This window comes from Accipiter gentilis, chromosome 2, assembly GCF_929443795.1.
Source record: "Accipiter gentilis chromosome 2, bAccGen1.1, whole genome shotgun sequence".
Lineage (NCBI taxonomy): Eukaryota > Metazoa > Chordata > Aves > Accipitriformes > Accipitridae > Astur > Astur gentilis.
The window spans coordinates 54,650,990-54,677,982 of record NC_064881.1 but is presented as its reverse complement, the minus strand read 5'-3'; the positions used below and the strand labels follow the sequence as shown (position 1 = coordinate 54,677,982).

Below are 26,993 nucleotides of genomic sequence, written 5' to 3'. Positions count from 1 at the left end.
ACTGACGTCCTTCCCAGCCAACGGGGGAGGAGGTCCGCGGCGATTGCCAGGGCCGCCCTCCAATGGGGAGGAGCGGGCTGTCAGCCGCCGCTCGGGACGGACGGGCCGCGGGTGGGGCCTCGCCGCTTGTTGTCGTCCGGTGCCCGAGAAGAGGGTCGGCCGCTCGCTCGCTCGCTCGCTCGCCCCGGGGGACTCCCAGGTCTCGCTCAGCCGCTCGCTCCGTCCCGAGCAGTCGGGGACATGTCGAGGTGGGCGGAGGCCCGGTGGGCCGGCGCCAGACGGCGGACGGCGGCCGAGGCACACGCGCCCTCCTCGAGCTTTCCCCGGAGACGCCTCCCTTTACAAACGCCCCGAGCTTGAAGGAGCTGTCACGGCGAGGACACCCCGCCGGGACCGAGAGCAGGAAACGCCGGTAAGCCTCTTTCCACCGCCGCCCCCTCTCGTCCCTTCGGAGAACACCCCCCCCTCCGCGGACTACATCTCCCAGAATGCACTGCGGTAGCGCGCAGCGCCCGGGCCGCGCCCGGGCCGCGCGGGGCATGCTGGGAGCTGTAGTCCTTAAGGGAGGGGCGTCCCTTAGCCCGCCGCGCGGGGCATGCCGGGACGGCGCTGCCTTTCCCTGTCACCTTCAGGGCCTCGCCACCTCCTGCCCCACGTTTGTCCCCCTGACACCCCCCCCCCCAAAAAAAAACCCCTTCGGATAAAGCTGCTTTAAATTTAAAAATTAACCCTCTGTAACTTCGGGGGATGTTCTCCACCTGCTTCCACCGTCCTGGTTTGTCGCGTGCTGAATCGGCCCTGGGGTGAGGAAGGAGACGGAGCCGTGGTTTCAAGGCCAGGTATGGCCTACCTTGGTGTTGACCGGCACCGCAGCCAGCAAATGTCTCTGCCCTTGCTTCCACTGGTGCCAAAGCAGGGTTGAACGCCCCATTTAACACCTTTTGAACGCAGCTCGGGTTAAGGGTGGTTTTATTCCGCCACCCAAGGTAGCGGCTCCGCCTGTGCTGGGGAAAAAACAAAAAAAACAAAACCAAAAATCCGTATCACATAAAATTCCCGCTGTGCGTGAAGCGATCCGTTGTTTTCCAGTGTCGAAAGCAAGCCGAGCTTTTGCTCGCGTTAGTCCTTCCCATCTCATCGTTGGCAGGTCTTTTGCTCTGGTCTGAAACGGGCTGGCACATCGTCCCAGCTCCCACCCACAGAGCGATTCTTCGGTGGGAAATGGCCACCAGCTCTGGGTTTCACAGTGTCTGCATCCTTTCTGTGGTGACGGCAGCTTTACAGAGCACAAGGAGCAGAGCTCACTGCCTTTGTGCAGCTCCTGCTTGCCGTGCAAGCCCTGCAGAACAAGGGGTTGGGCGCTGGGGCAGGTTTCAGTGTCTGAGGGACCTGTCAGCTCAGGGTTTCAGAGCAGCACCTTTGCTCGAGCGGCATGACTCCTCTGGGTTTCTGGTTTATTGCAAACACTCAAGTTGCACGGTGGCTTTTGCATCATTAAAGAGGTGCTGGGGAGCGTTGCCAGCCGGTCTCTGTGCCGGGAGAAGGAGATGTGCTTGTGGTGTGAGGATGCTCCAGCAAATGTTTCACTTTCTGCCCCTGGTCCTTGCGCATTGGCATTTTTTTCCCCAGTTTTCCCTTCTCCATCTTCCCAAGTCTGTTCCTGGGCTCGTACCTCTCTCCTTTCAGTCACAGCAACAGAGAAAAGGTTGGGACGGTGCAGGAGCTGCTGCAGAAAAGCCTGGTTTTCCCTGATGTGGAAGACTGGCCTAGACCAGGGAGCTGACAGGCCAAATATTGGTGCTTTAACAAGCTGAAAGAAACCAGAGACCTGCACAAAAGCATGTCAGAGTGGTGGGAACTTGCTGTTCATCTGTGCCTGGGGGCAATTGCTTTCCTGCTTGGAGGGCTATCGATCCCTACAAGAGCCAATATTTGATGCCGGATGGGGGTTGCAGAGCGATTTTCTGCTCTCTGGGGCGTGGGAAGAGCTGTCTGCTGCTTTCCCAGTCACAGGATGGGGTAGGGGGGTTTGCCAGCACTGGTTAGCTTGGGCTGTTCTGATCGGCAGTTTGGGGTTGTGGTAAATGCTGAAGCTGCCTCGTAGAGACGGCGTTTACTTTAGCGTCGCTTTGACTTGCACATCATCAGGTTTAGTCACGATAGGTATCGTCACAGTAAGAGTATCCCTGGCCCTGCTGCGGTGTCGGTGCTGTGGTCATGCAGCGGTGTCCCCTTCCTGCCTGCAGTCCTAAAACCGAAGGGCCAGGAGTTGTTCCTTCTCTGACCCCATCGTGGTGGCCAGGACAGGGGGACGCCTATCTTCCCTGGGAGGCCTGGAAGGGGCTGCTGCTTCCCGAAAGCCCTGGCATCGTTTCCCAAGAGCTCTGGCATCGCTTCCCTGCCTGTTTACAGCTTCTCCTGTTACAGACCCGGAGAGGCCCCGAGCTGGGGAGGGAGCGTGGGCTGGGGCTGGGCCGCCTCCCCCACTTCGCATCCAGCAAGCTGCCCGTCCCTGTCCCTCTGGGGTGACGCTGCCCTGCCTGGAAATAGCAGCTGAAGGCTGCCATCCTCCCCACAACTGGGGGGAACATTAACCAGTTAACCCATCCCGGTGTCGGTACTGCTCGCGGCCAAGGGCCCTGACAGACCGTGGAGGTGCAGGTCCCCGAGGGGCTGCCGCGGCCACCCCAGTCCTGCTGCCAGAGACCACCCTGGGGCCTGGCTGGGACGTCCGTGTCACTGCCAGCCCACGGCAGAGCAAGTGCTGCATGCTTTTCCCCAGCTTTGAGGGAGAACAGTCTAGCCAAAAAAGGCTGATGACCTTCAGAAGTGAGGAGAGGAGCTTGGGAACTCCCTGGCAGAGTACGCTGCTGAAGTGGTGTGTAGCTGCCGGTGTAGGTGATGTGGGCATGACCCCTGGTGCACGCTGCGGGTGGGCTAGCTCTTACTCATGCAGCCGAAGTCAGGCAGCGGTGCATAGGACAGGACCAGACGGGAGGTGTGGGTGCCAATCTGGGGCTGTTGTCGCTCTTTTGGCTTCGTGACTTTCCCACTGCCCTGCCTCTGCGCTGCCTTCTGAGCGTAGAATTGTTTAGGTTGGAAAAGACCCTTAAGATCATTGAGTCCGAGGTCCTGACAGGGCTGGCCAAACTGCAGCACTGCTGGGCAACCTCGGGCTTCTCCCTCCCCAGCTGCAAGGATCTCTCTCTTTGCAGGATACGCACGCTTTGCAGCAGCTGTTGCACAGGGAATCGCTCCAGAAGCCGAGACAATGAAGCTGTTGGAGAACTCAAGTTTTGAAGCAATAAACTCCCAGCTGACGGTGGAGACGGGAGATGCTCATATCATTGGCAGGTGAGTGCTGGCAGCTGCCTGCTTTCTGTCAGTGAAGCAGGGCTGCTTTCTCAGGCTTTTCTCGAGAACAGTGTCAAAAGTTGTTGCAGTCTGGCAGTATCAGCGGTCCACCCTCGATTCTGCCGGAATAGACTGCTGACTCGCTGTGAAGCTTGGCTCCTGAGCAGGAACTTCTGTGATTTTCCATTGTCATTTCCTTCTGGGGACAGGGAAGGCCGGCTGTGATCCCATCCAGTGCTCGCTGCCAGCACGTTCTGGACTCAAGACATGCGCTGCGCAGAGTTGAGCGAGCGGGCATGATACTGGTGCTGGGTAATGGAGGAGCCGGAGGAGAGGCCGTGCTCACTAGTGCACATGCTCTGGTCTCATCACTACTCCCACTGCAGCCCCCATACGTCTGCTAATGAGCAGGTCTGTGGCTCTGCCCCCATACCGCTGGGCTGTAGAGCCTGGCCCACAGCCCAGTCAGGAGACTGGGGGGCATCTTGTCCCGGGACAAGGACTGGGGGCGGGGGGGGGCACGTGCTGGGCCCTGAACCGAGGTGTGGGATGGAATGGGACAAGATGCAAGGTGTGAGAGCTCAAAAGTTTGTTACGGACAAAGAGGAGGCACACTGTGTATGTACAAAGCCAACCATCTCTTATTAGTAAGTTGAAATTATTCAGTAATCTTCTTATTCAAGTCATTATTAGTCTACATCTAATTATTACAGAGGACAAATGACAATGCAGTATAGAGAAAGCCTCAACAATATTAATAACGCAATTTAATTGCAACACGCACACAAACTCTTTAGTTTCGGTCCTTTTTTCCAGCAGTAATGCTCCCCTCCCACTGCTCTGCCAGCTCTTAAAGTTGGCGGCTTTGTTCTGCCAGGGAGGGTAACAGGTGAGCTGTTGGCATCCAGTCCTTCCCCGGGAAGAAGATGATGTTCACACTGATGATTTCTCCTTCCTTGCTCTAGGATCCACGTGGGATCATTTTTATATGTTCACTAGCACGATTCTACACCTCTGCTCTTTCTTCCTTGGTCTGCAGCTCTGTGTTACAGCTGAATTTACTCTGCAGGGTGCCTTTTCTCTATGCTAGAAGCTATTCTTTTGTCCTCTTTGCTGCTGGTAAAGCCAGTTTTGTCCCAGTCCAGGTCTCCATTTCTCTAGCTGACCACTGGTGAGCTGTTCCTAGCTTCCTCCAGTGCTAGCTTGTGCCCCGTCTCGTACCATCCCTGCCTGCACTCCTTCACACCGCCCCCCACGCCTCCACCTCTCCAGGCTGCTGTACCAGGCGCCTGTTCCTCTATGTCCTTACGCCGAGAGCTGTAAATGTCCCATTCTGCACACAGCAGTTTCCTGTCACTGCTGCCTATGATGGTGGTGACTCCTCACAGACCCAGGTTGTGGTAGAACAACTCATCCACAGGCAATTGGTCACGTAGAGAAATGCTCTCACAGCCAGACCACGTAAAGGAAAGCTGCAGGTGCCTGGGGGAGGCTCAGCCAGAGCAGGCACGGCAAGCCTCTGTCCTGAGGCCTTGCAAACTCAGTACACAACTCACCAGCAGCGATGATGCTATGTTACAGGGCTGTGTGGTGGTAGAGGTTCTGGGGACTCTCTTGGCTGAGGCTTCTGGTCCTGCAGCTTTCTGGACGTAAATACAGACCTGGTGAACTTGGTCATTTCTCTTTACTTTGCTTACAAGGGACGCAGCCACTGGGGTGGGCCAGGAAGGGAGATTGATTCATCTCTGCCTGCAGTTGCCACCTCTCTCCCTTGGTCATTTTGGTGCCTTTTCCATGAGATTGCTGCTTAAAACACTGAGCAGCATCTCCTCCCGAAGCAGAGGACTGGGAACAACCCACACCTGGTGCTGGTGGGTCCAGTGGCTTTGGGGAGCTTCTTCCTGCAGTCCTTGGTCTTCTCCTCTCTGGGGCAGGGAGGTTCCTGCCAACCTCCAAGCAGCCTCCTGGGGAACCCCAGAAAGGAGCAATGTTGGGACGATTCGAGGCACTTCCTCACTGATCACCGAGCAGCTCGAAAATCTTGAAGGAACTTTCTGTTTGAATCGTGGGTGCGATGTCTGGGCAGGCGCTTGGCTGCCTGGCAGTCCGTGGGATTGTCTTGCCCCCCCAGCTGCCGTGGGGCCACCACAGGCTGGGATCAAGTAAAGCTGGTCACCTTGAGGGGGACCAGAGTGCTTTTCTGTACAGTTCATTCATCAAATCATCAACTCATAGAACGGTTTGGGTTGGAAGGGACCTTCAAAGGTCATCTAGTGCACCCCCCCTGCAATGAGCAGGGACATCAACTAGATCAGGTTGCTCAGAGCCCCGTCCAACCTGACCTGGAATGTTTCCAGGGATGGGGCATCCACAGCCTCTCTGGGCAGCCTGGGCCAGTGTTTCACCACCCTCAGTGTAAAAAATTTCTTCCTTATATCTAGTCTGAATCTCCCCTCTTTTAGTTTAAAACCATTACCCCTTGTCCTATCACTACAGGCCCTGCTAAAAAGTCTGTCCTCATCTTCCTTATAAGACCCCTTTAAGTACTGAAAGGCCACAGTAAGGTCTCCCCGGAGCCTTCTCTTCTCCAGGCTGAACAACCCCAACTCTCTCAGCCTTTCCTCACAGCAGAGGTGTTCCAGCCCTTGGACCATTCCCATGTCCCTCCTCTGGACCCGCTCCAACAGGTCCGTGTCTCTCTCATGCTGGGGACCCCAGAGCTGGATGCAGTGCTCCAGGGGGTCTCACCTGATCGGAGCAGAGGGGCAGAATCCCCTCCCTGGACCTGCTGGCCACGCTGCTCTGGATGCAGCCCGGGGTACACTTGGCTTTCTGGGCTGCGAGTGCCCATTGCTGGCTCACGTCCAGTTTTTTGTCCACAATTGTTCTGTTGGATCTGGGCAATGGGACCTACCAGTCACTTGGAAAAGCTTTTCGGGTACCTCTGACAGGTTCCTTCTGGCCATGTGGCATGCATCGATACTCGGCAGCTCAGGGCGGCAGCGAGAACCCCTTCTGCTGGGCTGGCTGTGAGTGAGTTGGTCCTTTGCCAGCTGTGGACCTATTTTTGATCCTGGCTGAAGGGATCCTTTTTGGGCTTACCGCTGGCATCAGTTTGGCTTGCTGTGCCGAGACAGGACACCACAGCAGTGAGGCACACTTTCTGCTTCTCTTTTCTGGCCTTCCCCTGCTAGCAGCGATGGAGGCTGTACAGGGAGAGCTTGTTGGGATGGCTCTGATGCCCCTGGAAGAGCCATTCAGCTCAGCCAGCCTCTTCTGTGTCTCCTTGGGGTATTTATAGATATAAATCTATATCTCCATGCATACATACCTACATACGTGTAAAGAAAATGGGTTTGTGACAGCTGGTGGCTGGGCTGGCCTCAGTCGTGGTGCTATGTGTCTCTGCAGGATTGAGAGCTACTCGTGCAAGATGGCTGGTGATGACAAGCACATGTTCAAACAGTTCTGCCAGGAGGGCCAGCCACACGTCCTGGAGGCTCTGTCGCCTCCTCAGACCACGGGGATCAGCCCCAGCAGGTACCATGGGCTGGGGGTAGTTGTCTGCCGTGCTCCGCGCCACAGGCAGCGGCAGTGTGTCTGGGGGTGGGTGTTGGGATTCGTGGAAGGAAGGACCCTTCGTTGGTGGCTGGCCTCATTTCTGTGGCTGTGGGCTGGCTGTTCTGCTTGTTCATAGAATCACAGAATCATTGAGGTTGGAAAAGACCTTTAAGATCATTGAGTCCAACCGTGAAACCAACACTGCCAAGTCTACCACTAAACCGTGTCCCTAGTCACCACGTCTATGCATCTTTTAAATACCTCCCAGGATGGTGACTCCACCACTTCCCTGGGAAGCCTGTTCCAATGCTTGGCAACCCTTTTGGTGAAGAAATTATTCCTAATATCCAACTTAAACCTCCCCTGGCACAACTTGAGGCCACTTACTCTTGTCCTGTTGCTTGTTACTTGAGAGAAGAGACCAACTCCCATCTCGCTACAACCTCCTTTCAGGTATTTGTAGAGAGCGATAAGGTCTCCCCTCAGCCGCCTTTTCTCCAGGCTGAACAACCCCAGTTCCCTCAGCCACTCCTCATAAGGCTTGTGCTCCAGGCCCTTCACCAGCTTCGTTGCCCTTCTCTGGACACATTCCAGCACTTCAATGTCTTTCTTGTAGTGAGGGGCCCAAAACTGAACACAGTGTTTGAGGTGCTGCCTCAGCAGTGCTGAGTACAGGGGGACAATCCCTTCCCTGCTCCTGCTGGCCACACAATTTCTGACACAAGCCAGGATGCTCTTGGCTTTCTTGGCCACCTGGGCACACGGCCAGCTCATATTCAGTGTTGGCCCAGGCTGTGCCAGTGACACTGCTAACCCTGCCATTCTGCTTCTCAGGCTCAGTAAAAGTCAGAGCGGTGATGAGGAGGGACCACTGAGCGACAAGTGCAGCCGCAAGACCCTCTTCTACCTGATAGCGACGCTCAACGAGTCCTTCCGCCCAGACTATGACTTCAGCGCTGCCAAGAGCCACGAGTTCAGCCGGGAGCCAAGCCTCAACTGGGTAAGTGAGCAAAGCGCCCTGAGGCAGGGGAGGTCCTGCACCCCTGGCTTGGATGGCCTGCCTCTGTCCTGGAAGAGAAGGCAGCTTGGATCTGGTGGGCGAGTCTCCAGTTCTCTGGGGAGCCCCACAGCGCTGCTGTGATCCCGGGTAGCTGTTCCCAGGGCATTCCTTGCTTCTTCCTCTGGCAGTGACAGCCCTAGGATGAGGTAGTCCTCATCCTTCCCAGGAGGAGGTTTGTGGGGTGCCTTTTCCAACAGCCATCCTGGGGTGGTTTCCTTCAGCAGCAGCAGCAGCCTTGCTCTTCGCTCTTCTTTGGCAGCGGCCTCTCGTGCGCGAGGTTTTCCATGCTAGCCTTGGTTAGGCCGCTCTTTCTTGGGGCAGGTATTTAGAGGAAGGAAGGGTGAGGGAAGCATCAGTGGCTTGAGTCCTTCCCGCAGAGGACTTCCCAGTCTGCTACCCAGTGCTTTCATCCCTGTACCCGTAGTGCTGGTGGCCAGATGCTGCTTTACCTCGCACTGGACAGAGGGGTGGCTCTGCTGGGCCTCCCAGGTTCTGATCTGAGTGTGCAGGTGCCAGATCCTCTGTCTGTCTGTCTGTCTCCTGGCTGTCAGGGTCCAGCAAGGCTGCCCTTGTCAAGGAAGCAGATGGAGCAGGAAGCGTCCTCTCTGACCGGGGAAGTTTGCCCCATTTGCAGAGAGCCTTCGAGGAAGCCATGCTTTTTGTTGGGAGAGACTTGGGCTGCCTGTGCCCCACAGATCCTCTGATGGATTTTTCTTCTCCAGTTGTGTTGCTTCCCTGACGCCTGTCTCCTTGCTTCCACCTCAGGGCCCTGAATCTAGCACAGCAGTGTCTGGCCATCTTGCTTCTCCCCTCCACGGTCATTGTCAGGCTCCAGCATCTCCTCTCGGTGGAGGAGGGATGGGGAAGATGAGCTGCATGGAACGTGGGAGGGAGGAGGGCAGCCAGCAGCTCCTCTGCTCCTCTGATGGACCCGTCTCGTTCTCTCTAGGTGGTGAACGCTGTCAACTGCAGCCTCTTCTCTGCCGTTCGGGAAGATTTCAATGCCCTGAAGCCACACCTGTGGGACGCTGTCGATGAGGAGATCTGTCTTTCGGAGTGTGACATCTACAGGTAACGGGACAAGCGCTCACCCCTGGGCCTAGATCTTCGTCCCTTTCATGCACACAATGGCCTGCAGAGAAACAGAGTTATTTTTCAATAAAAGGTTATGTTTTGGCACTCTCACCTGCCTGTGTGTGAGGACTTCCCACTGGAGCGCGGCCGGGTGTCTCCTCACCAGAGATCGCTGGCTCCCGGCTCCTTGCCCGTGGAGGGGGAACCGCTGCTGCCATCCCCTCCCACGCAGGACTTCCACGCCCTGGAAATCTGTGCCCCAGGCAGCAGCAGCTGCGCTGGCTGGGTCTCGCCCTCCTTCCAAAGCCAGCCCAAGGGCACAGGGTGTTCCTGCCACCCACGCAGCCTGGCTGACGAGTCTGACTAGCCCTGTGCTGCCTGGCTCTGAGGACACTGACTCACTCCTGCCTGCTCCCTGCCCTCCCCGAGACAGCTCTCCCTCTTTCCTTCCTCGACATACAGCTGGGCAGAAAACAGGGTTGGCACAGGGAGCGGAGTCTGGCGTGGTGTTTCTCATGCCTCCACTTGCTATTGCAGCTACAACCCCGACCTGGATTCAGACCCCTTTGGAGAGGACGGCAGCCTCTGGTCCTTCAACTACTTCTTTTACAACAAGAGGCTGAAGAGGATTGTCTTTTTTACCTGTCGTTCCATCAGGTCAGGCCACATGACATCTCTGAAGTCACCCTGAAAAAGAATGACCTTGCCGCATCCCCGCAGGGGAGGAACCTTTGGCCCTCGCTGGCCCCTCAGATGGGTGCAGTAGATATGTGCTCGGGAGCTGCCCTCCCGGCACTGCTCCGGCACCGTTGCCTGCACGCCACGTTGGCCAGGGAGAATGGAGCTCAACCAGAGCCCGGTTCCCTCCGTCCTCCCAAGATGCACGTCACCAAAAGACAAGCCAAAGGGAGCTGTGGTCTCCAGGGAAGGGGTGGCCCTTCACCTGGCACCACGCTGCTCTTCACAGGCACGGAGGGGCACATATAGGGGAACAGTAACCCCTTGGGGGCCACTGCCCACAGCCAGCCCCTCCTTCCCGTGGGCTCGATTTGGATGCAGAGGAGACTCTTAGCAGGGACCTAAGCCCACTGGAGAGAGGAGTGGGATCTCCCCCGCGGACTCACCGTTGCAGAGGGGTGCCAGCTGGGCACTTACATGTGCTGCCCTTTTTCCTCCAGTGGGTATGCATACACGCGCTCAGAAGCTGGCAATGAGCTGGACATGGATCTTGGTGAAGAGGATGTGGAGGAGAAGAGGGGTGCCGGCGATACCGAGAGCGGCAGCATCGAGGAGGACAGGTGTGTGAACTCGGCACTCCGGCTTGGCCCAGCGTGCCGGCTGCAGGCTCCCGCTCCGAGGGGAGAGGGGCTCTGGCTCCTGTGGGGGGACGAGGGCCCCGGCCTGCTGGGCCTGAAGTTTCTGCTCCGCTGCCTCGGGAGCGTGGCTTGGAGCTCGATGCGGCCGAGCTGCTCTCGCACCGAGCAGCGATGCTGCTCCCTCTGTGTCTCCTCCTGCCTCAGCGTGGCCACAGAGCAGTAACGCCCGTGTGCTTGGTTACAGGTTGCAAGTTATTTGCATGTGAGTTTGCAGAACCGCTCTGAGGTGCCTGGCAGCCCTGCCGAACCACCCTTCTGCCTGCGTCCCGCAGACAAGGCAGCCCCAAGCTCCCAAACTGCCCCCCACCCAGCAGCTGCGGCATCGCTCTGCCCGACACATACACTGGAGTACCCCAGGCATCTTGGAGCATGACAGACTGAAAGCAGCTGCGGCCTCCTGGCTGAAGACACGTCCCCTCGCTCTGGTGCTGCCGGCCAACCTCCCCTTTCCCCTCACCCGTGGCTGCTGCAGTGCGGGCCGGAGCTCGCCGGACAGCTGTGTGGGAGCTCCGAGAAGCTTTGCTGCACTTTATCGCTGATCTCATTGGCTGCACTGACCTGCAAACTCCTCGTGGCGCTGAAGCCGGGCTGGATCTCCCTCGAGCACTTTTCTGGACTGGTTGTGACCCAGCAAACGCTGTCCGTCCACAGCACCGGCGGCAGTGGAGGGACGCCTCTGCCTGGCCTCCTCCGGAAGCAGCGTTGCTGAACTCCCCACGAACTGTCCTCAGCTCCTTCCCCAGAGAAGAGTCCATTTGTTTCAAAGAGGTTTGCTTTGCTCTTGCCCTCCCACAGTGGTTTTCTCTAGTGTTTTCGTTTTGTTGGTTGGTTGTTTTATCTTTGCTGGGTCGTGCCAACGTCCTGCACTGGTCCTGTGCAGAGGGGTCCCACCAAGCAGTCCTGCGGGTGAATGCTGGACTGGGCGCCTCAGCCCTTACCTCCCATGGTTTTATTTGGGTTTTTTTTTAAACCACAGCTGACTTTTGGCAGTCTGGAGGTCAGAGAGGGCCTGGAGCACGGTGGAGCAGTGGCCATGGTGCCAGAGCATGGCTCAGCCCTTGCCGGGGGCTGCGGTGTCTGTTTTTGTTTTGGGGGTGACCTCGGCCCATGGCGGGCACGGGGTGCTGCTGGTCCCATCCATGCTTTGGTTCAACTGCATCTCCCCCAGTTCTCTCCATCCCCCTCACCCAGCTGCTGCAGGGGCAAGCCCCCCCCTCTCTGCCCACGCACCCAGACATTCGGGGGCCAAGATCCCCCCACTCCATATCCTGGCACGTGCCAGGTCAGGGCAGGGAGAACTCAGCTGAGCACGCACAAACGAGGGGCAGTGGCTGCTGCAGCATCTGAGCTGCCTCAAAATGCCTCCCACCCCCCCACCAACCCCCCTGAGAGGAGCCAGCATGGGGCAGTGCTGTTGTCACAGGTCCTTGTCCCAGCTGGGGCTGCCTGTGCCACCTCTGCCCCTCTGACTGGGGGTCTGTTGGGGGGGTCTCCCTCATCCCTCCCGCTGGGGGCTGAGTGGCTTTTGGAAGAGTCTGGCTTGGGGAGGTGGAACGGATGATGCCCCGAGGCTGGAGACTCCCACTCCTGGGGGGCTTCCTCAAGGGGCTTCCCCATGTCCCTGCCCCACGTCCCTGTCCTGTCCTGGGCTTGGTGGGAGGTGAGAGGCTCCAGGTGAGGTTGCAGACCCAGCTCCAGGCTCTGGCCAGGTCAGGCAGGGCTTTGGGCTGTGGAGGGAAGGCAGACAGACAGACAGACAGGTATCCCCACTCCTTCCCCCATTGTGGCGCGTGCAGAGGTGGGTGCTGGCAGCAGCGTGGTGTTACCGATGGCGGCTCTCCCCGGCACCTCTCCCTCGCTGTAACTCCTCAGAAGCTTGTTTTTAAGTTGGAGTTTGTTTCCTTGTTGCTCTTCAGGACAGACCTGAGCCCCGGCCCCCTGCTGCCGCCCAGGGAGGGGTTTGCCTTTGGCTCCCATCGCGCTGCCCCCTTCTCCCACCGTAGCTCGCAGGACCCTCGCACCTCCCTCTGCACCCACGTGGGCTCCCCAGGGCCCCGGCACGGCCTCTGCGGGATGGGAGCAGGATTTGGCCCCGTCCCATCTCTGCCATCCTTCGCCTCTCTACTAGCGCGCTGCTGTGGCTGCCTGCCCCGTTTGAACCCTGTCAGGGAACTTGGACTTCACAGCATAGCAATGTATCGTTACACCAATAAAGTTTTTCTGTGATTCACCACCCCTTCTTTCGGGGACCCCGCGTGGGGGGAGCCCGTCCCGCTGCGGCCATGGGGGGTGTCATCAGGGCTGCGGGAGGTACCAGGGGGTCACACGGATTGGGGAGGGCAGGGAGGGGGTCTCGGTCCTGCTGGGACCCGGGCTCCCCACCCCGGGACGCAGGCACAGAGCCGGGGCCATGCTGTGCCCAGTGTTCCCCCACCACCATGCAGGAGCTGGGGGCTCCTGGGGCTCTCGGTCCCCCCTGGCCCCCACTGCCCCTCTCTGTGGATGCTGCTGCCCCTTTCTCCTGCAGGTGCTGTGCAGGGAGCGCCCGGAGACCCCCGGGACATGCCCGAGGCTGTGGCCACTGCTGGCAGCTGCCACCGGAGTGCCACACATCCCATGTCCCCTCAGCCAGCTGCCTGTCCCAGGCACCACAGGACAGTCACGGCGCTGGAGCCAGGACAGGCTCTGGGACAGCCCGGCTGCCGGCCCTGCTTGGCTCCGTGGCACCGCGGAGCTCCCTGCCTCCATGTGCCTGCTGGCGGGTGCCGGGCATGGGCTGCCTTGTGCCGTGCCACCGTCAGGTCCTTCCCCACTCTCCTGGTGTGGTCTCTGGCTCCCGTCGTCACCACAGCTTCTGGCTGTGCCCATGTTTCTGCTCGGCGCTGGCTGGGCACCGCTGGCTTGCCATCCTGCATTTAATGAACAGACCCCATGTTCCTTCATTTAAAAAAGTATTAAATACCACAGATCAGACTGGTGGCAGCGGGACCGACAGCATCGTGCTGGTTCCCAAATGCCACTAGGAAGGCACCGACTAATGAAGATGGCAGCGGAAATGGTGTTTTCCATCCCCAGGGAGCAGCCGGGAGCCCACCGGGCTCCACTGGCACCAAGGAGGATTTTTTTCTTCCAAGAGAGCAACACTGCGGCTCTGCCCACCCATTCCTGGCACAGAAACCCTGTGGCTGAACCAGGGCAGGCTCTGCTGTGCCAGGGGCAAGGCTCTGCCATGCCAGGGCTCATGCTGTGGGCTCTGTGCGGTGCAGAGGGCGGTCAGCCCCGGCTGCGGGACCCCCCCTGCCCTCCCGACGTGGCCCCCGCAGCGGACCACATCCCTGGAGCACATCCTGGGAAGGACCACGGAGCTGGACAGGCTCAGCATGTCTCTGAGCTGTTGCCTTTACAATTAATGATCTGGCGTGAACCAGGGTGGTCCCATCCCACTGGCACGGCAGATGGGTTTGGGGGTTGGTTTTAGAAACACCTTCTTTCTTTTGTGCGTCCCTTTGGAGTGTGATTGCCCTGCCGTCCCCTCCCGAGCAGCAGCAGCGGGCTCCCCTGGCCGTTTGGTCTCTGCCTTCGCTTCCAGTTAGCGCTTCGTCCTCTAATTTATCGCTTTATCCTCACTTGAATCAGATTCGAGGGGGTTTTGGCTCTTCGCTTCCTGGATATTTTGTAGGGTTTGGCTGAGCCGCTTTCCTTTCAAAGGAGATCTTTAAGCTGGAGTTCATGGTGATGTTCCCGGCTGGCATTGTGTCCAGAAATCCTGGCTCTGGCGAAGCTTGCAGTGCACGCCGCGCTGCAGCACGTTGGGAACGCCGGGATACGAGCAGCTGGCAGTGCCAGCTCGTGCCATCAGTTGTCAGATACCTCGAACCTCAAAAGTCACTTTTTTGATATTAACTTCTGGCAAGTTTTCTCCTCCTGACTGCCATGTATTTGCTATGGGATGGAGCACCCAAGGAGGAGCTGAGGCAGCCGCCACTCGGGTGTGAGCCTCGTCCTGTGGGTTCACCCTATGTGGAGAGGAAGACCGATGGTTAAACTCTCATTAAAGCAGGACACTAATGAGCTGTGCTGCAGCTCAGGCAGTGGGAAGACGGACGTCAGTCACTGCTGCATTGCTCAGGCTGCCATTTAGGGAGCGCGGGAGCTTCCCGGCGCAGCAGTGACCTGCCATATGGTGCAAATTTCACACAAGAGGAAAGGAGGCAGCTCCTGGGATTTTTTGGAAGAACTGAGGTGACCTTCATGCGCCCGGGGTACGTTTGGTGCAGCCTTGTACCACAAACCCCTCATGCCTAACTCCAGCGGTGCAAGCATGGGAGCAGCAGAGCCACGCAGAAGCAGAGCAGAGGTTTGGCTTTGGAAGATTGTAGCTAACGAAGCGCAGCCACTCTAATGAGCACAGGGAGCTCCAGGACGCCCCAAAGCCTGGGGACAACCCGGGGCAGGGCCGGTGTGAGCTCCCCAAGGCAGCCAAGGCGGCTCCATCCATGACAGCTCTGTGCGGGTGCCGGTCGTGCGTACAGCCACCCTTCCCAGCAGTGACTCCATCGTTTGCCCCAGGGACAATGTTCCTTCACTGCCAGAGACTCACCTGCATCAGCTCCTTCACTGGCACGCAGACACGGCACGGGCGAACTGGGCTGCCTGGGACTAGGGGCTCCTCGTCTCCCAGCCCTCAATGGGGCAAATTTTGGTTTAGCAGAGCTCAAGCACGGCTCCAGCCAGCTCACGACCAAGCTCCGTGGGAGAGGCGGTGTCGCGGTAGAGACGGACACGACAAGTAATAGATCACGCAAAATGGCTACTTTATTGTTCTAACACACCTTTTTATCCCCTTCTTCAGAGTATGTGTTAGTATGTGATTGGCTTAGTAACTAACAATTCATGATTGGTGAGTTTGTCAGGACGGTTCTTCTTATCACTATCTTGTTTTCGTACTGGTCTTCTCGGATCTTTCCAGACTTCTCAAGGATATACTACAAGCTGCTCAAGGTCGCGCTGTTCTCGAACTGTCAGGAATTCCATAGACTTGTTGCATCCCCCGACAAGGCAGAGGGACGGATCCGGAGGCAGCGGGTGGGAGCAGCCCAGGCTTCGGTGAGCCCGGCACGAGGGGACTGGCGGCTGGCCGGCACCTTCCAAACCCACCTGAGGGCTCTGCGCACCGTGGGCCGTTCACAGGCGCGTGCCCCTCTCTCCCTCCAGAGATGCGCAGCGGTTCATGCGCTGACCGTGTCTTGCTGTTGGCACGGCGCCGTAGCGGCAGCAGCAGGCGGTGAGCTTTGCACCAGCGCCGGGGTTGCCGGAGCCGCCGCAGGGTGCCCGGGGCCAGGCTGCCCGCTGCAGCCTCACGGGCGCTCGCCGGCACGGGCAGGGCGCTGAGACCCCAGCGCCGATGCGCACACGCTGCCTGTCCTGCCCGGCTGCAGGCAGCTGGGTGGTCCGGAGAAAGACAGACGCCACGGGATCTCATCCCGAGCACCGGCAGGGCTTGCAGCCGTGCGCGGCTTTGCCAGGGCTTGGAGGAGGCATCTCCCCCTCCATCACTGAAAGCGTCTGGGAAAGGCAGCCAGGGCTGCTCCTGCCACGCTGACTGGGCTCATCCAGTGCACTTCTGATGCAAAAAAAATACCCTATTTAATAAAGCATCCAGTGGCAAAGTCGCTTCTCTCTCTGGCACCTCCTGGCAGCAAGGCTCTGGGTCTGCACATGCCAGGGCATCACGCCGCGGCTGCAGAGCCCCGTTCTGCTGAATGCTTCACTCCTGCTGTGTGCAGGAGATGATCGAGATGCTGGAACGCTTTGGAGCTGAGCTCGCTGTCCCCAGGCCTCTCCGGCTGCGGGTTTTTGGTGGCCTACGAGCCCTGATGTATTTTTAAAGGCTGCCGGAGCCGGCCTGTGGAGCCGCGCTCCCTCCCAGAGCGTTATCCAGGCATGAGGCTCGGGTAGGAGAAGGTCGGAGCCGTGCTCTGCCGTGCCCACCGTGGCTCCGGGACCTGCCCGTGCTCGGGTGGGTTTCATGGGAGGGGGCGAGAGCGGTCTCTTGTCCTGAAGGAGAATCCCATGGGAAAACCCGGTCCCAGGCATCCAGCCAGGGCGGGTCAGAGGAAGAAACGCTTCTCCCTCTACATCGCTGGGAGAAAGGAGACGCTTAATTGCAGCAGTGTAATTGCAATTACCTGTTGTGCGTGCTCCAGGGCGAGTGGGATGGTTTGTGGTCGGTGCATCCGGGTACCGGTGCCGCGGGGGGCTGAGGGGGAAGGCAGCACCCGTCTTCGGGGGTGGATGCAAAACCCCTGCGTGGGAGGGATGCCGTCAGCCAAGGGGTCGATGCGGTAGGGATGAACGGCCTTTGAAGCAGGGAGAGTGCAAATTAACGATGTTGGTGTTTATAAATACAGTCAGCTTAATTAAAAGATCTTTGAAGAGGAAAAAGCAAGAACAGTGATATAATCAGAGGATCTCCAAGGGCGGGAAAACAAATTCTTCATCGGAGAGAGGACACCGATTCTCGTATAATTTGCTCGTAGCATCTGCTGTGCCACCCGGGGAGCAGAGCACCGCTGCTCATCCAACGGGAAGCATCCCGGCGAAGACGTTCGGCTGCTTTCCTGCTGAAGTATCTGTGCGGCTTCCCAGGATCTTAGATCCTGCAATCCCTGTGGGAAAGTGCCAGCTTGTCCCTGCTGGGGCTTGGCCACTTATTCACCCGGGTACCGTGCCGGGGAGCTCCCAACCCCGAGCCGCTGGCCGTGGGTGACGTACCAGGAGCCCCCCAGGAACTCTGGGAGCGGGACCTTGGGCTGCAGCAGTCCGGCACAGCGGCACACGCACCCCCTCTCCTGCCCCCAGGTGAGCCTGGGGAATGCTAAAGGAGCAAAAGAAGATGAAAAAAATCAAGAATTATTTTTATTATTATTATTATCATTATTATTATTATTTAAAAATAAAATTAAGAGGAAAAGCTACCCCCCTAGAGTGTGTGGGATGGTCGATACAACATCTCCCTGCTCCCAGCAGCCAGCATTTTCCATAGGCAAACCGCAAGGCTCTCCCGCGCTGCCAGCTGGGACCCCCCAGTGCTGAGGGGACCCCCAAACTTCTCCACATCTTGTTTGGGTTTCTCAGGCTGCTCGTCACCCCAGTGCAGGCTTGAAGCGGCACAAACAGTTTGTATTATGACAGTTTTCCCCTTTTAAGTTTGTTTTTCCTTCTGCCTGAAGTTTCTGTGCACAGCACCGCAGTATTTTGGGGGGATTGTGTTAAATTTTGAAGTCTTGATTTGTTTAGTTTATAGACCCTGGAACTTCTGTTTTAGTCATGCATTGGACAGCCATGGAATTGAGGTTTCTTTGAGAACTCTCCTATAACTTGTTTTTCCAGCCTGCAAGGAGCCAGGCTGTGCTCTCAGCACCCTCTTGCTGAAACAGCTTTATAATGAGCAAATGCTGCTTATTTTTGATCCTCTGTGTCATATCTGCTGATACATCAGCTGGATTTTACACCTTGGAAAGCACATTAAGTGGTGCTTCAGCCTCTCTTCACGTGCCCTCACTCAGATGTGCTGAGGAGAATCCCCAGACCGTAAAGCTGGGTTTTGTAAAAGACGAGTTTTTAGAAATTATACAATTGCATCTGTGTTTCAGGTTTCTAAATTAAAAAAAAATAATTCAGTATTTTAGTGTGATGCATCCAGGACTATTTCCCCTACGCAGAATTTTCTCTCCTAAACCCCAGTGACCAGAATGTCGCTTCCCTTGCCTGCTCGGAGAGGTCAGTGCGGAGGAAGAACCGACCTCCTTGACTGGTATTATCCATTTACCTTCCAAAATTGTACCTATGCCCACAGCCTTAATGCAGTATAAATCTGTTCTCAAGCAGCCAATGTCATTATCTGGGATTTACTCGACTGCCCAGCCCTTTGCAGGGAGCCGCAGCGGTGGGACGCAGCTGCCAGCTGTCACGGCAGGGACGATGCTGGTGCATCTCCTTTCGGGAGCATCGCCTGGGACCGGAGCACTAAAATGACCTCAACTCCAGTGTTTTCCTTTGGAAAGGGCTGGTGTCGGGCTCTTTGCTGCATCTTGCTTTGTCACCCAGCGAAGAGCACTGTCCCTTTTGCCTTTGGCTGCCCGTGCAAGAACCCGCCGCCAGCCCCGGAGGTCGAGCATTTAGAACTGGGGTTTTTGCCGTTTCTCCCCACGAGCTGCAGGAAGGGAGTTTGGCTGCGGTGCCTGGAATTCGCATTGACCATCTGGATGTACAAACTCCATCCAAATCCCCTGGCCAAGCCTGGGCACCTTCTGTTCCTGCTTCTTCCGTGCTCCCAGAGAAAAGCATTGCTGACCAGCAGCCGGGATCCCCTCCGGGTGCGTCGCCAGTGCCAGGAACCCCCGTAACCCATTCACCCACCCCAAGAGGACGAGGGTTTTTCTCCCAGCGTGGGAGCCACCCATCCCTGCAGAGAGAGCCTTCTCCTTCCTGGGGACGGCATCAACGGGGACCCTCGGGCTGTAGATGCGCTCAGCGGGAGCGTGGGACCCTTGGGACCACCCGCTCCCCGGGGGGGACAGGCTCACCGGGGACAGCCGAAGGCGACCGCGGGGCTGCCGGGCTGCCTGGTGAACCACGGATGCTGAGATGCAAGGATTGACGGGCAGCAGAAACGAGGGTGGCTTTGTTCAGGCTTTAGTTACTCAGCAAAGTGGCACAGCAACGCAGGGACTGAAGGGGGATGCGGAGGGGAGCGGGGTCCCCAGTTCTGCTGCTGCAGCCTGGAGAGCCGCAACCAGCCGAACCCCTGCAAGGCTGAACCTATCTGGGGCAGGGGTGGACGTTTTGTCCCTCGTACGGTGTCACCCGTGCCGGTACCGTGATGGCACTTCTGCTCCACCGAAGGGAATAGAGCCCATGCCCAAGGCCGGTGGCAGTGGCTGTTGAAGGCACTGGGGGGTGCAGGAGGCTTTTGGGTGTCACCGTGGCTCCAGCCAGGATCAAGTTGGGAATTGCTGTGGGTCCAGCTGGGATCATGTTGGGAAATGCCGAGGTGCCTGTCAGGACTGAGCTGGGACTTCCCGTGGGCGCAGCTGGGATCAAGTTGGAGATTGCCGTGGGCTGGCATCGAGTTTGGCATCGCCGTGGGACCAGGCAGGATCGAGTTGGGAACAGCCAATAGTCTGGGATCAGTCGGGACTTGCAGAGATGCCACCCGGGATGGAGCAGGGGAGGCACTGGGGAGGGCACGGCTCCCGGCACAGCCAGGAAGCGGGACTGCGGGCAGCACCGTGCCAGCAGCACCGCAGCCCCCAGCTCCTGCCCGGAGGGACCCCCCGAGCTGCGCCGCTGGCAGGGGACCATGGAGCAGCAGCCGGCACGGATCTGGCCCTGCACCAGCAGTGGGACCGGCTGCAGGGACACCCTCACTCCGGGCTCTGCCGGCTACTCTCCTGGCAGGGAGCAGCCAGCTCTTGCTGGGTGCAGGCAGGCTGGACGTGCGGCAGGACCCCCTCCACCGCCTTGCCGCAGTTGTGCCCGCTGCAGCCGTCCCCGCTGCAGTCGTCCCCGCCGCAGTCGTCCCCATTGCAGTCCTCCCTGCGGCAGCCATCCCTACCGCAGTCGTCCCCACCGCAGTCGTCGCCGCAGCGCCGCGGGCAGGGGTGGCCGCAGGCGAGCGGCCGCGGGCAGGGCTCCTGGCAGCGCCAGTGCTCGGCCGGCACGTGGCACGGCAGGCGCTGCCGGTGGCCGCAGCGGGGCAGGACCTTCTCCACCTTCTTGAGGCAAGGGCCGCACTCTTCCCAGCACATCTTGGGGCAGGGGTGGCCGCGCTCGCAGGGCGGCCGGGCGCAGGGCTGGCAGCAGTGCACCCGCCGGTGTTCGCGGTCGCATGGGTGGCAGTGGCGCAGGCAGGGGTGGCCGCAGGGCAGCGGCACCCGGCACCGGCGCCTGCAGCCGCCCTCGGGGCTTTGCCTGAAGTCGGAGGCGTCCCGCACCGTCGCCGTCACCTCGGGGTGGTTTTGGCAGGTCAGCGCCAGCCCGTCGCCCACCAGGCCCTTGCTCTTCAGGGCGGCCAGGATCTCGGCCCAGAGCCGGCCGCCGGCGCCCCGCGCGATGCCTTCCAGGTCGCCGATGCAGTAGAAGCCCTTTCTGGCGCGGGAGAAAGCCACGCAGACGCGGTGCCGGTCCCCGAGGAAGCCGATCCGCCCCTCCGGGTTGCTCCGCACCAGCGAGAGCAGGACGATGTCGCTCTCCTCCCCTTGGAAGTCATCCACGGTGCAGACGGCAACCTTGGCCATGTCCCTCCTGGCCAGCAGCTGCCGGATGGTGGCCACCTGGCCGCTGTAGGGTGTCAGGACGGTGAGCTGCCCCTTGGCGTAGCCCTGCTCCAGCAGGTACTTGCAGAGGTGCACCAGGAAAGTGGCCTCCGAGCGGTTGCTGTAGCTGCCGGTGTGGCCGCTGTGGTCCTCGGCTCCCGCGTGCTGGATGAAGAAGACGCTGCTCTCGACGCCCTGCCAGGGGAGGGGGACACACGTGGGCGTCAGGGGACTGGCCCCGTCCTCGCACCTGCCCTGCAGTGGTCTATCCCCCCACCTTGATCTTCTCGTAGCCGCCGACGGCCGGGTGGTCCCTCAGCGCCTCGTAGAAAAAGGGGACGAGCAGCTGGGAGATCTCCGGGCGCATGCGGTGCTGCCGGGGACACGGCGGAGGCTCGAGCCATGGTGGCAGTCCCCCCGGCACAGGGTGGGCGGCAGGGGGAGGGTCTGACTCACCTGGCACAGCAGCTGCACGTGGGGGATCTTGTTGTTGATCATCCGCTCGAAGAGGGAGATGCCGAGGCGGTATTTCTTCTCCAAGGTGTAATCGGCCGGTTTGGGTCTCAGCTGCAAAGGGGGTTTGGCTCGCCGTGGTGTGCCGATGGGCACCGGCACGGGGGGCCGGGGCACCCTACCTGCTGGTGGTCCCCGATGAGGATGAGGTGCTTGCAGGAGGTGGTGAGGCAGGTCAGGACGTGCGCCTCCAGGATCTCTGCAGCCTCTTCCACGATCACCGTCTGGGGCTGGACGCTCTGCAGCAGCTTGCGGTACTTGGCAGCCCCTGGAACCGGGGATGAGCCCGGTGAAGGAGCCGGCATCCCGGCAGGGTCCACCCAGCGCCCCGTGGGACATCCCCTGGTTCCTCCACCCCGGGCTCCTCACCCGCCTCCCATGGCCCCTTTGGGGGCAGGCACCGGCTCCAGCACCACCAGCACTGGCACTGGAGACGGCACCAACACCACCACCAGCACTGGTACTGGCACCGGCTCCAGCGTTGGCACCAACACTGGCACTGGAAGCTGCACCAGCACCGGCACCAGAAATTGCACTTTCGCTACGACTGGCACCACTACCAGCACCAGCCCCAGCCCCGCCGCGGTGTCTATCCCACCCGTGGTCGTCATCCCGATGACGCGGCTCTGCCTGAGGATCTGCAGGTCCTTCTGGAGCTGGTACTGGGCCAACTGGGCTGCGCTCTGCTCATACTCCTCCAGCTGCCTCGCCAGTGCCTCCTCCAACACCGCGCCGTAGGCACCCAGCCACCGCCTGCTGCCGGCACGGGATGGGGTCACCATGGGGGACAGTCCCGGGCCACCAGCGTGTGGGGACAGGGACCCCGCACTGGTGCCGGGGTTGCCGTGTCGCCGGCCTCTCCTCCCTGGGGATCCACCGTGGGGGGGGATGGGGCGGTGAGACCTGTAGAGCCGCCACCGGTCGCCGAGCCGGAGCTGCCAGAGGCTCCTCAGGTGCCCGACCTCCCTGTCGGTCATGGCATCGCTGTCCTGCAGCCGGCGGGCCAGCTGGGCGTCCAGCGGGCTGGGGATGGACAGACGGACGCGGCCGTCAGTGCCCCCACTACCAGTGAGCCCCAGCATGTCCCTGGGGTCCCGGCCGGCGGGAGGGTGCAGGGCCATACCCCTCCTTTTCAGGGATGATGTAGGCGAACTTCTCCCGTGCTCGTCTCCTCTCGGCCTCCGCGGGGTCAAGCTCCTCTTCCTCGTCCAGGCACCGCTCGTCCCTGCGCGGTTCCCAGCTCTCCTCCACCCCAGGGCCCCCTCGGCCCCCCCCGGTCCCTTGCTCCGTGCCTGGGGGCAGAGCCGTGGAAGCTCTGGGTGATGGCCCCGTGGGACCTGTGGGACCGTGCCCCGTGGCATCCCACTGGGCATCGCTGGGACGGGGACAGCCCGCATCCCTGGGGGCTTGGAGATGGGGACAGCCCTCCTCCTCCCCTGTCCCCAGGGCAGCCCCACGTCTGCCCCCCACCTCTGCCTCGGGTCCCCCCGGGGGCTCTCACTCCTGCTGGGTCACTCCTGCTGTGCCCGATGCCAGTCGGGCTGGGGGCTTCCCAAGTTCCCCCCACCATGACCCTGGCCGGGGCCGAAAGCGGCAGCGAGGGTCACCTGCCACGTGGTCCTGGCCTCGCCGCGGGCTCCCGTCCTCCGGCGGCACCGTGGGCTGCACCTGCAGCCACTGCAGCATGTCCAGATGCACGGCACCCTGGGGGGGAACGGGGAAGGTTGAACTCAGCCCCAGCCCCCCAGCAGGGCTGCGACGGCTGCCCACACCCCCACCGTGAAGAGCAGGTCATCATTCATGATCTCTGTCTCCAGCTCGCTGGCGGTGAGGATGCCGCGGTGGAGCAGCCCCCGCACCTCCGTGCGGAAGGCGATGCTCCTCTCTTGCTCCTGCAAGGCGCTCCGCATCTGGGGGGGGAGGCAAGAGCCGCTGTGGCGAAGCGAGAGCGGGACATGCCGAGCCCCTGCGGCCGGCGAGCTGCCGGGTGGGAGTGGGGGAGAGGGGCCCGGCCCCATACCTGCGCGTACTGCCGCCGGCTGCTGGCCCCCCATGGCCCGCAGAACGCTCTTTGCCGGAGCAGCTGCAGGGAGCAGCCCATCACCTTCTTGCTTCGGCATTTTCCCCCGATGCGCACCACTTTGGAGGGCTGGAACTGGAGGATGCCTGGGGGAGGAGAGGGGCAGGCTGGCAGCCTGCAGGCCAACCCCATGGCCATGCCCAACTTGCCCACTGACCCCATGGCCATGCCCAACCTCCATACCAACCCCACAGCCATACCCAACCTCCACACTAACCTTATGGCCATGCCTAACATCCACACCAACCCCATGGTCATACCTAACTTGCCCACCGACCCCATGGCCATGCCCAACATCCACACCAACCCTATGGTCATACCTAACTTGCCCACCAGCCCCATGGCCATGCCCAACCTCCACACCGACGCCATGGCCATGCCCAACCTGCCCCCCGACCACCCTGCCAGCCCGTGCCAGCCCATGGGCTGCTGCGTGCCGGTGCGGCGGCAGTGCTGCCCCGTGGGGAGCGTGACCCCAGCCAGCCAGAGTGGGGATGTGACGGGCAACAGGAACGACACCCGTGAGCATCAGGCTGCCGGCGGGACAGGCGTGCTGCTGGCTCAGCCCACGCCAGGCACGAGGGGTCTGCGGGGAGAAGGACCGGGGCTGGGACCAGCACCTTCCATGAACTGGTCGAGGGCATGGTTGGTGTAGCACACCACCAAAAGGGGTGGCTGCTCCCCCCACGGTTCGGCCCCCTGGTTTCGCAGCAGCAGCTCTGTGATCTTGAGTCCGATGAAGGTTTTGCCTGGGGAGGAAAGTGCCTGTGTGCGCTGGGGGCAGGGAAAGCCCCATTCTGCCCCCACGGACCCCCAGCTGGGACGGTGCTGGGGGCCACCGCTGGGGTGCCGGCGTCAGCACGTACCCGTGCCGGGGGGGCCCTGGATAAGCACAAACTCCCTGCTCAGCGCCAGCCGGATGGCTGCGAGCTGCGACTCGTCCAAGTGGGGGAAAGTCTTCGGGGACCAGACCTCCGGGTCCTCCAGGCTCACGGCAGAGAGGTCCACCGCCGGCTTCTCTCCCTGAAACAAAGAGTGGGGATGGGGTGCCCGTGGCGGTGCAGCCCGGCCGGACTCTGACAGCTGCGGCCATGGTTGAGGGCAGCCGGCGTCTGCCCGGGGGGGTCCTGCGAGCCCTGCGCTGCCAGCGGGGTCCCTGCCGCGACTCACCTTCTCCTTGCCGTCCGGCAGCAGCGGCGCGAGGTTGAAGAGCCTGTGGGCGCCGAGGTGCGCGGGGCGGCGGATGGAGGGCTTGCAGTGCACCAGGTAGCGGCCGAAGGGCACGGCGGCGGGGCTCAGCTCCTGCAGCCCCTCCAGCACGTGCCGGTACGCCTCGAAGAAGGCCGGGGACTCCACCATGGTGAAGCTGGTTCTTCCCAGGTGGGTGAGGAGCTGCTGGTGGCCGTAGGTCTGGATGTGCAGCCAGACGCGGTCCCGGTGGGCCGCCCTCTGCTTCGGCACCCCGGCCACCACCCCGAAGAGCACGTGGCTGCAGTCCTCGGAGAGGAGGCAGGTGAGGGAGCCGCTCTTCAGGCACTCGGCGGCGGCCGGGCCGGTGCGGGGCAAGAAACGGGCCAGGTAGACGGGGCCGGCCAGCGTGGCGGCCACGGCGTGGAGCTGCACCCCCCGGTAGAGGCTGAGCGCCGCCCCGTCGCCGTCGGGGCCGCCGAGGGAGAACGCCGCCGCGATGCCGTCCCGCAGCGGCTTGAGGAAATCCTCCCGCAACAGTCGGAAGTGCAGGTCCAGGTAGGCTGCGGCGCTCTCGTGCGCCCCGCGGCACGGGTTGGGGCGCAGCCGGCCCTCCGCCTCCCCAAAAAGCTCCTCGGGCGCGGGGATCACCGGCACCTCGCGGAAGTCGTCCCGCCAGGCGCCGGCGGGGCGGTGGCGGTGGGGGAAAGCCGCGTCCACCCGACGCCTGGCGTCGTGTAGGCGCTGCTGGATGAGCCAGGAGAACTGGAAGCCGCGGCCCTGGAGCCGCTGCACGGTGCAGAAGAGGAGGTCGACGGGGTAGCAGAGCAGCGTCGGCACGTGGCCGGGGCAGGCGGTCAGCAGGCGGTGGAGAGCGACCACCGTGTCCCCCACCACCTCCTGGGAGATCCGTCTCTCCCGGCACTGGAAGGTGTCCAGCTCCGTGATGAACCTCAGCAGGTCCCCCAGGATGAAATCCCGGGTCAGCAGCAGGGCCAGGAGGGGCGTGGGGGGCTGCCGCGCTCCCCCCTGCTCCAGGGCGGCCCCGAGGGTCCGCAGCAGTGTGTACACCTGGGCCGGACTCAGGTCCCGGCGGGCCAGCAGCCGGTCCAGCTCCAGCATGTGGTCCCGCAGGAAAGGCAGGAGCTGCCGGGGGCTGCTGTCGCAGAGCTGCTCCAGCTTGCCCAGGAGGTCGGGGGGCTCGTCGCTGCGCCCCGGCTCGGAAGCCGGCCGGCCGTTGTACGGGGCATCCCAGTCCCCATCGGGGCTCGCCGACCGCCGCCGCTTTGGGCCGCAGGGCTGGGCGCGGGGTGGGGAGAGGTCCCGGCGGGACGAGGGGACGCGGCGTCACATCGTCCCACGCGGGGACGGGGACGCGTGGCCCCCGGGCTGCGGCTGACGGGAGTTGGGGTGGGAGTGGGGCATGTGGGGATGGGGGCTGCTCCCCTTCCCAGCCGGCCCCGGTCCCACTCACCTGCCTCGGGGTGTCCCTTGGGGTCACGCGTGGGGTACGGCTACCCCGCGGCGGGGGTCCTGGGCTGCCGCCAGCGCCGGGGATGGCCTGGATAGGGCTGGGATGGGCACTGGGAGAAGCTCCGGGAGAGGTACCAAGGATGCTCTGGGGGGGCTCTGGGAATGCTCTGGAGGGGCTCCGGCAGGGTTCCGAGGATGCCCCGGGAAGGCTCCGGGGATGCTCCGGGCGGGCTCCGGGCGATCAGACAAGGGCGGTTCCCGCACTGCTCGCCCAAAGACTTTTCGAGCGGAGAAACAGAAACTGAGCCCGGAGGCGCCGCCCCCGCGCCCGCATCGGAGCCGCCCCTGCGCCCGCACCGGAGCCCCACCGGGGTCAGCACCGGGCCCGCAGGGGGTCCCTGCTCCCCACGGGGGGCTTGGCCACGCCGGGATCTGCTGGCTGGCAGGGGACAAGCGAGCAGGGAGGTTCCGGGAGCCCATCGGGCGGCTCCCCGGCGGAGGGGTGGGGGGACCCGGGGTCTGCTCCCACCGTCGTCCCGCCGGGGAAGGACCGGGTGCCCACGGGGCGATCGCGGCGACCACGGGACCGTGGGGCTGACGGCGGTCAGGCGTGGGCTTCCCGGTGAAGGGCCACGGGGAAACGGCAGCGCCACGCCGTGACTCCCCCCAACCGGGGGAGGAGGGGGGGTGAGCCGTGACCCCCTCCACGGACTCGCGTGGGGCACTCAAGCCCCGCCCCACCGCCCTCCCACCGGCCCCCGAGCCCGGCCCCACTCGCACTAGGACCCCGCGGCGCCGCAGGGCCAGGGGGCGGGGCCCAGGGGAGGGCGGGGCCGCGAGGGCGGGGCCCTGTAAGCGTGCCGGGCGGCCCTCCCTCCCCAGAAGGCCTTTCTTCACTGGGCCCTCCCCCTTTGGCGGCTGCTCTGCCGCAGATTGGGGCAGCCGCGGGGCGGCCCCCGCCCGCGCGGCGCTCATTGGCTGCCGCGCCCGCCCAT

General features: G+C 61.6%; 2 protein-coding genes across 2 annotated transcripts; one reads left to right on the top strand and one right to left on the bottom strand.

The window, feature by feature from the left end:
• The first annotated feature begins 86 nt into the window (after positions 1-86).
• Positions 87-12,655, top strand: MAF1 (MAF1 homolog, negative regulator of RNA polymerase III). Its single transcript, XM_049820356.1, has 8 exons — positions 87-412; positions 3,216-3,354; positions 6,766-6,894; positions 7,750-7,915; positions 8,925-9,046; positions 9,587-9,706; positions 10,228-10,347; positions 10,610-12,655. Exons 2-8 carry the CDS (start codon positions 3,272-3,274, stop codon positions 10,629-10,631), a joined length of 762 nt encoding a protein of 253 aa, XP_049676313.1. The 5' UTR covers positions 87-412; positions 3,216-3,271; the 3' UTR covers positions 10,632-12,655.
• Positions 12,656-17,423: 4,768 nt separating this feature from the next.
• LOC126050688 (NFX1-type zinc finger-containing protein 1-like) lies at positions 17,424-26,973 on the bottom strand. The gene is made up of 14 exons (XM_049828895.1): positions 26,134-26,973; positions 24,508-25,809; positions 24,204-24,360; positions 23,958-24,086; positions 23,278-23,423; positions 23,036-23,167; positions 22,865-22,961; positions 22,381-22,549; positions 22,161-22,280; positions 21,856-22,010; positions 21,380-21,525; positions 21,201-21,311; positions 21,022-21,117; positions 17,424-20,939 (listed from the first exon to the last, which is right to left on the bottom strand). Exons 1-14 carry the CDS (start codon positions 26,971-26,973, stop codon positions 19,854-19,856), a joined length of 4,686 nt encoding a protein of 1,561 aa, XP_049684852.1. The 3' UTR covers positions 17,424-19,853.
• Between the last annotated feature and the right edge of the window lie 20 nt (positions 26,974-26,993).

Bases quoted from the DNA above. Each gene is read 5' to 3' on its own strand.
- MAF1 (XM_049820356.1), top strand. From the start codon at position 3,272: ATGAAGCTGTTGGAGAACTCAAGTTTTGAAGCAATAAACTCCCAGCTG. The intron at 6,895-7,749 runs GTACCATGGGCT...TCTGCTTCTCAG, and splicing joins ACGGGGATCAGCCCCAGCAG to GCTCAGTAAAAGTCAGAGCG. The intron at 9,047-9,586 runs GTAACGGGACAA...TTGCTATTGCAG, and splicing joins TCGGAGTGTGACATCTACAG to CTACAACCCCGACCTGGATT.
- LOC126050688 (XM_049828895.1), bottom strand. From the start codon at position 26,973: ATGAGCGCCGCGCGGGCGGGGGCCGCCCCGCGGCTGCCCCAATCTGCG. The intron at 24,361-24,507 runs GTGAGTCGCGGC...TCTTTGTTTCAG, and splicing joins TGCCGGACGGCAAGGAGAAG to GGAGAGAAGCCGGCGGTGGA. The intron at 21,312-21,379 runs GTAGGGTGCCCC...CCCCCTTTGCAG, and splicing joins TCATCGGGGACCACCAGCAG to CTGAGACCCAAACCGGCCGA.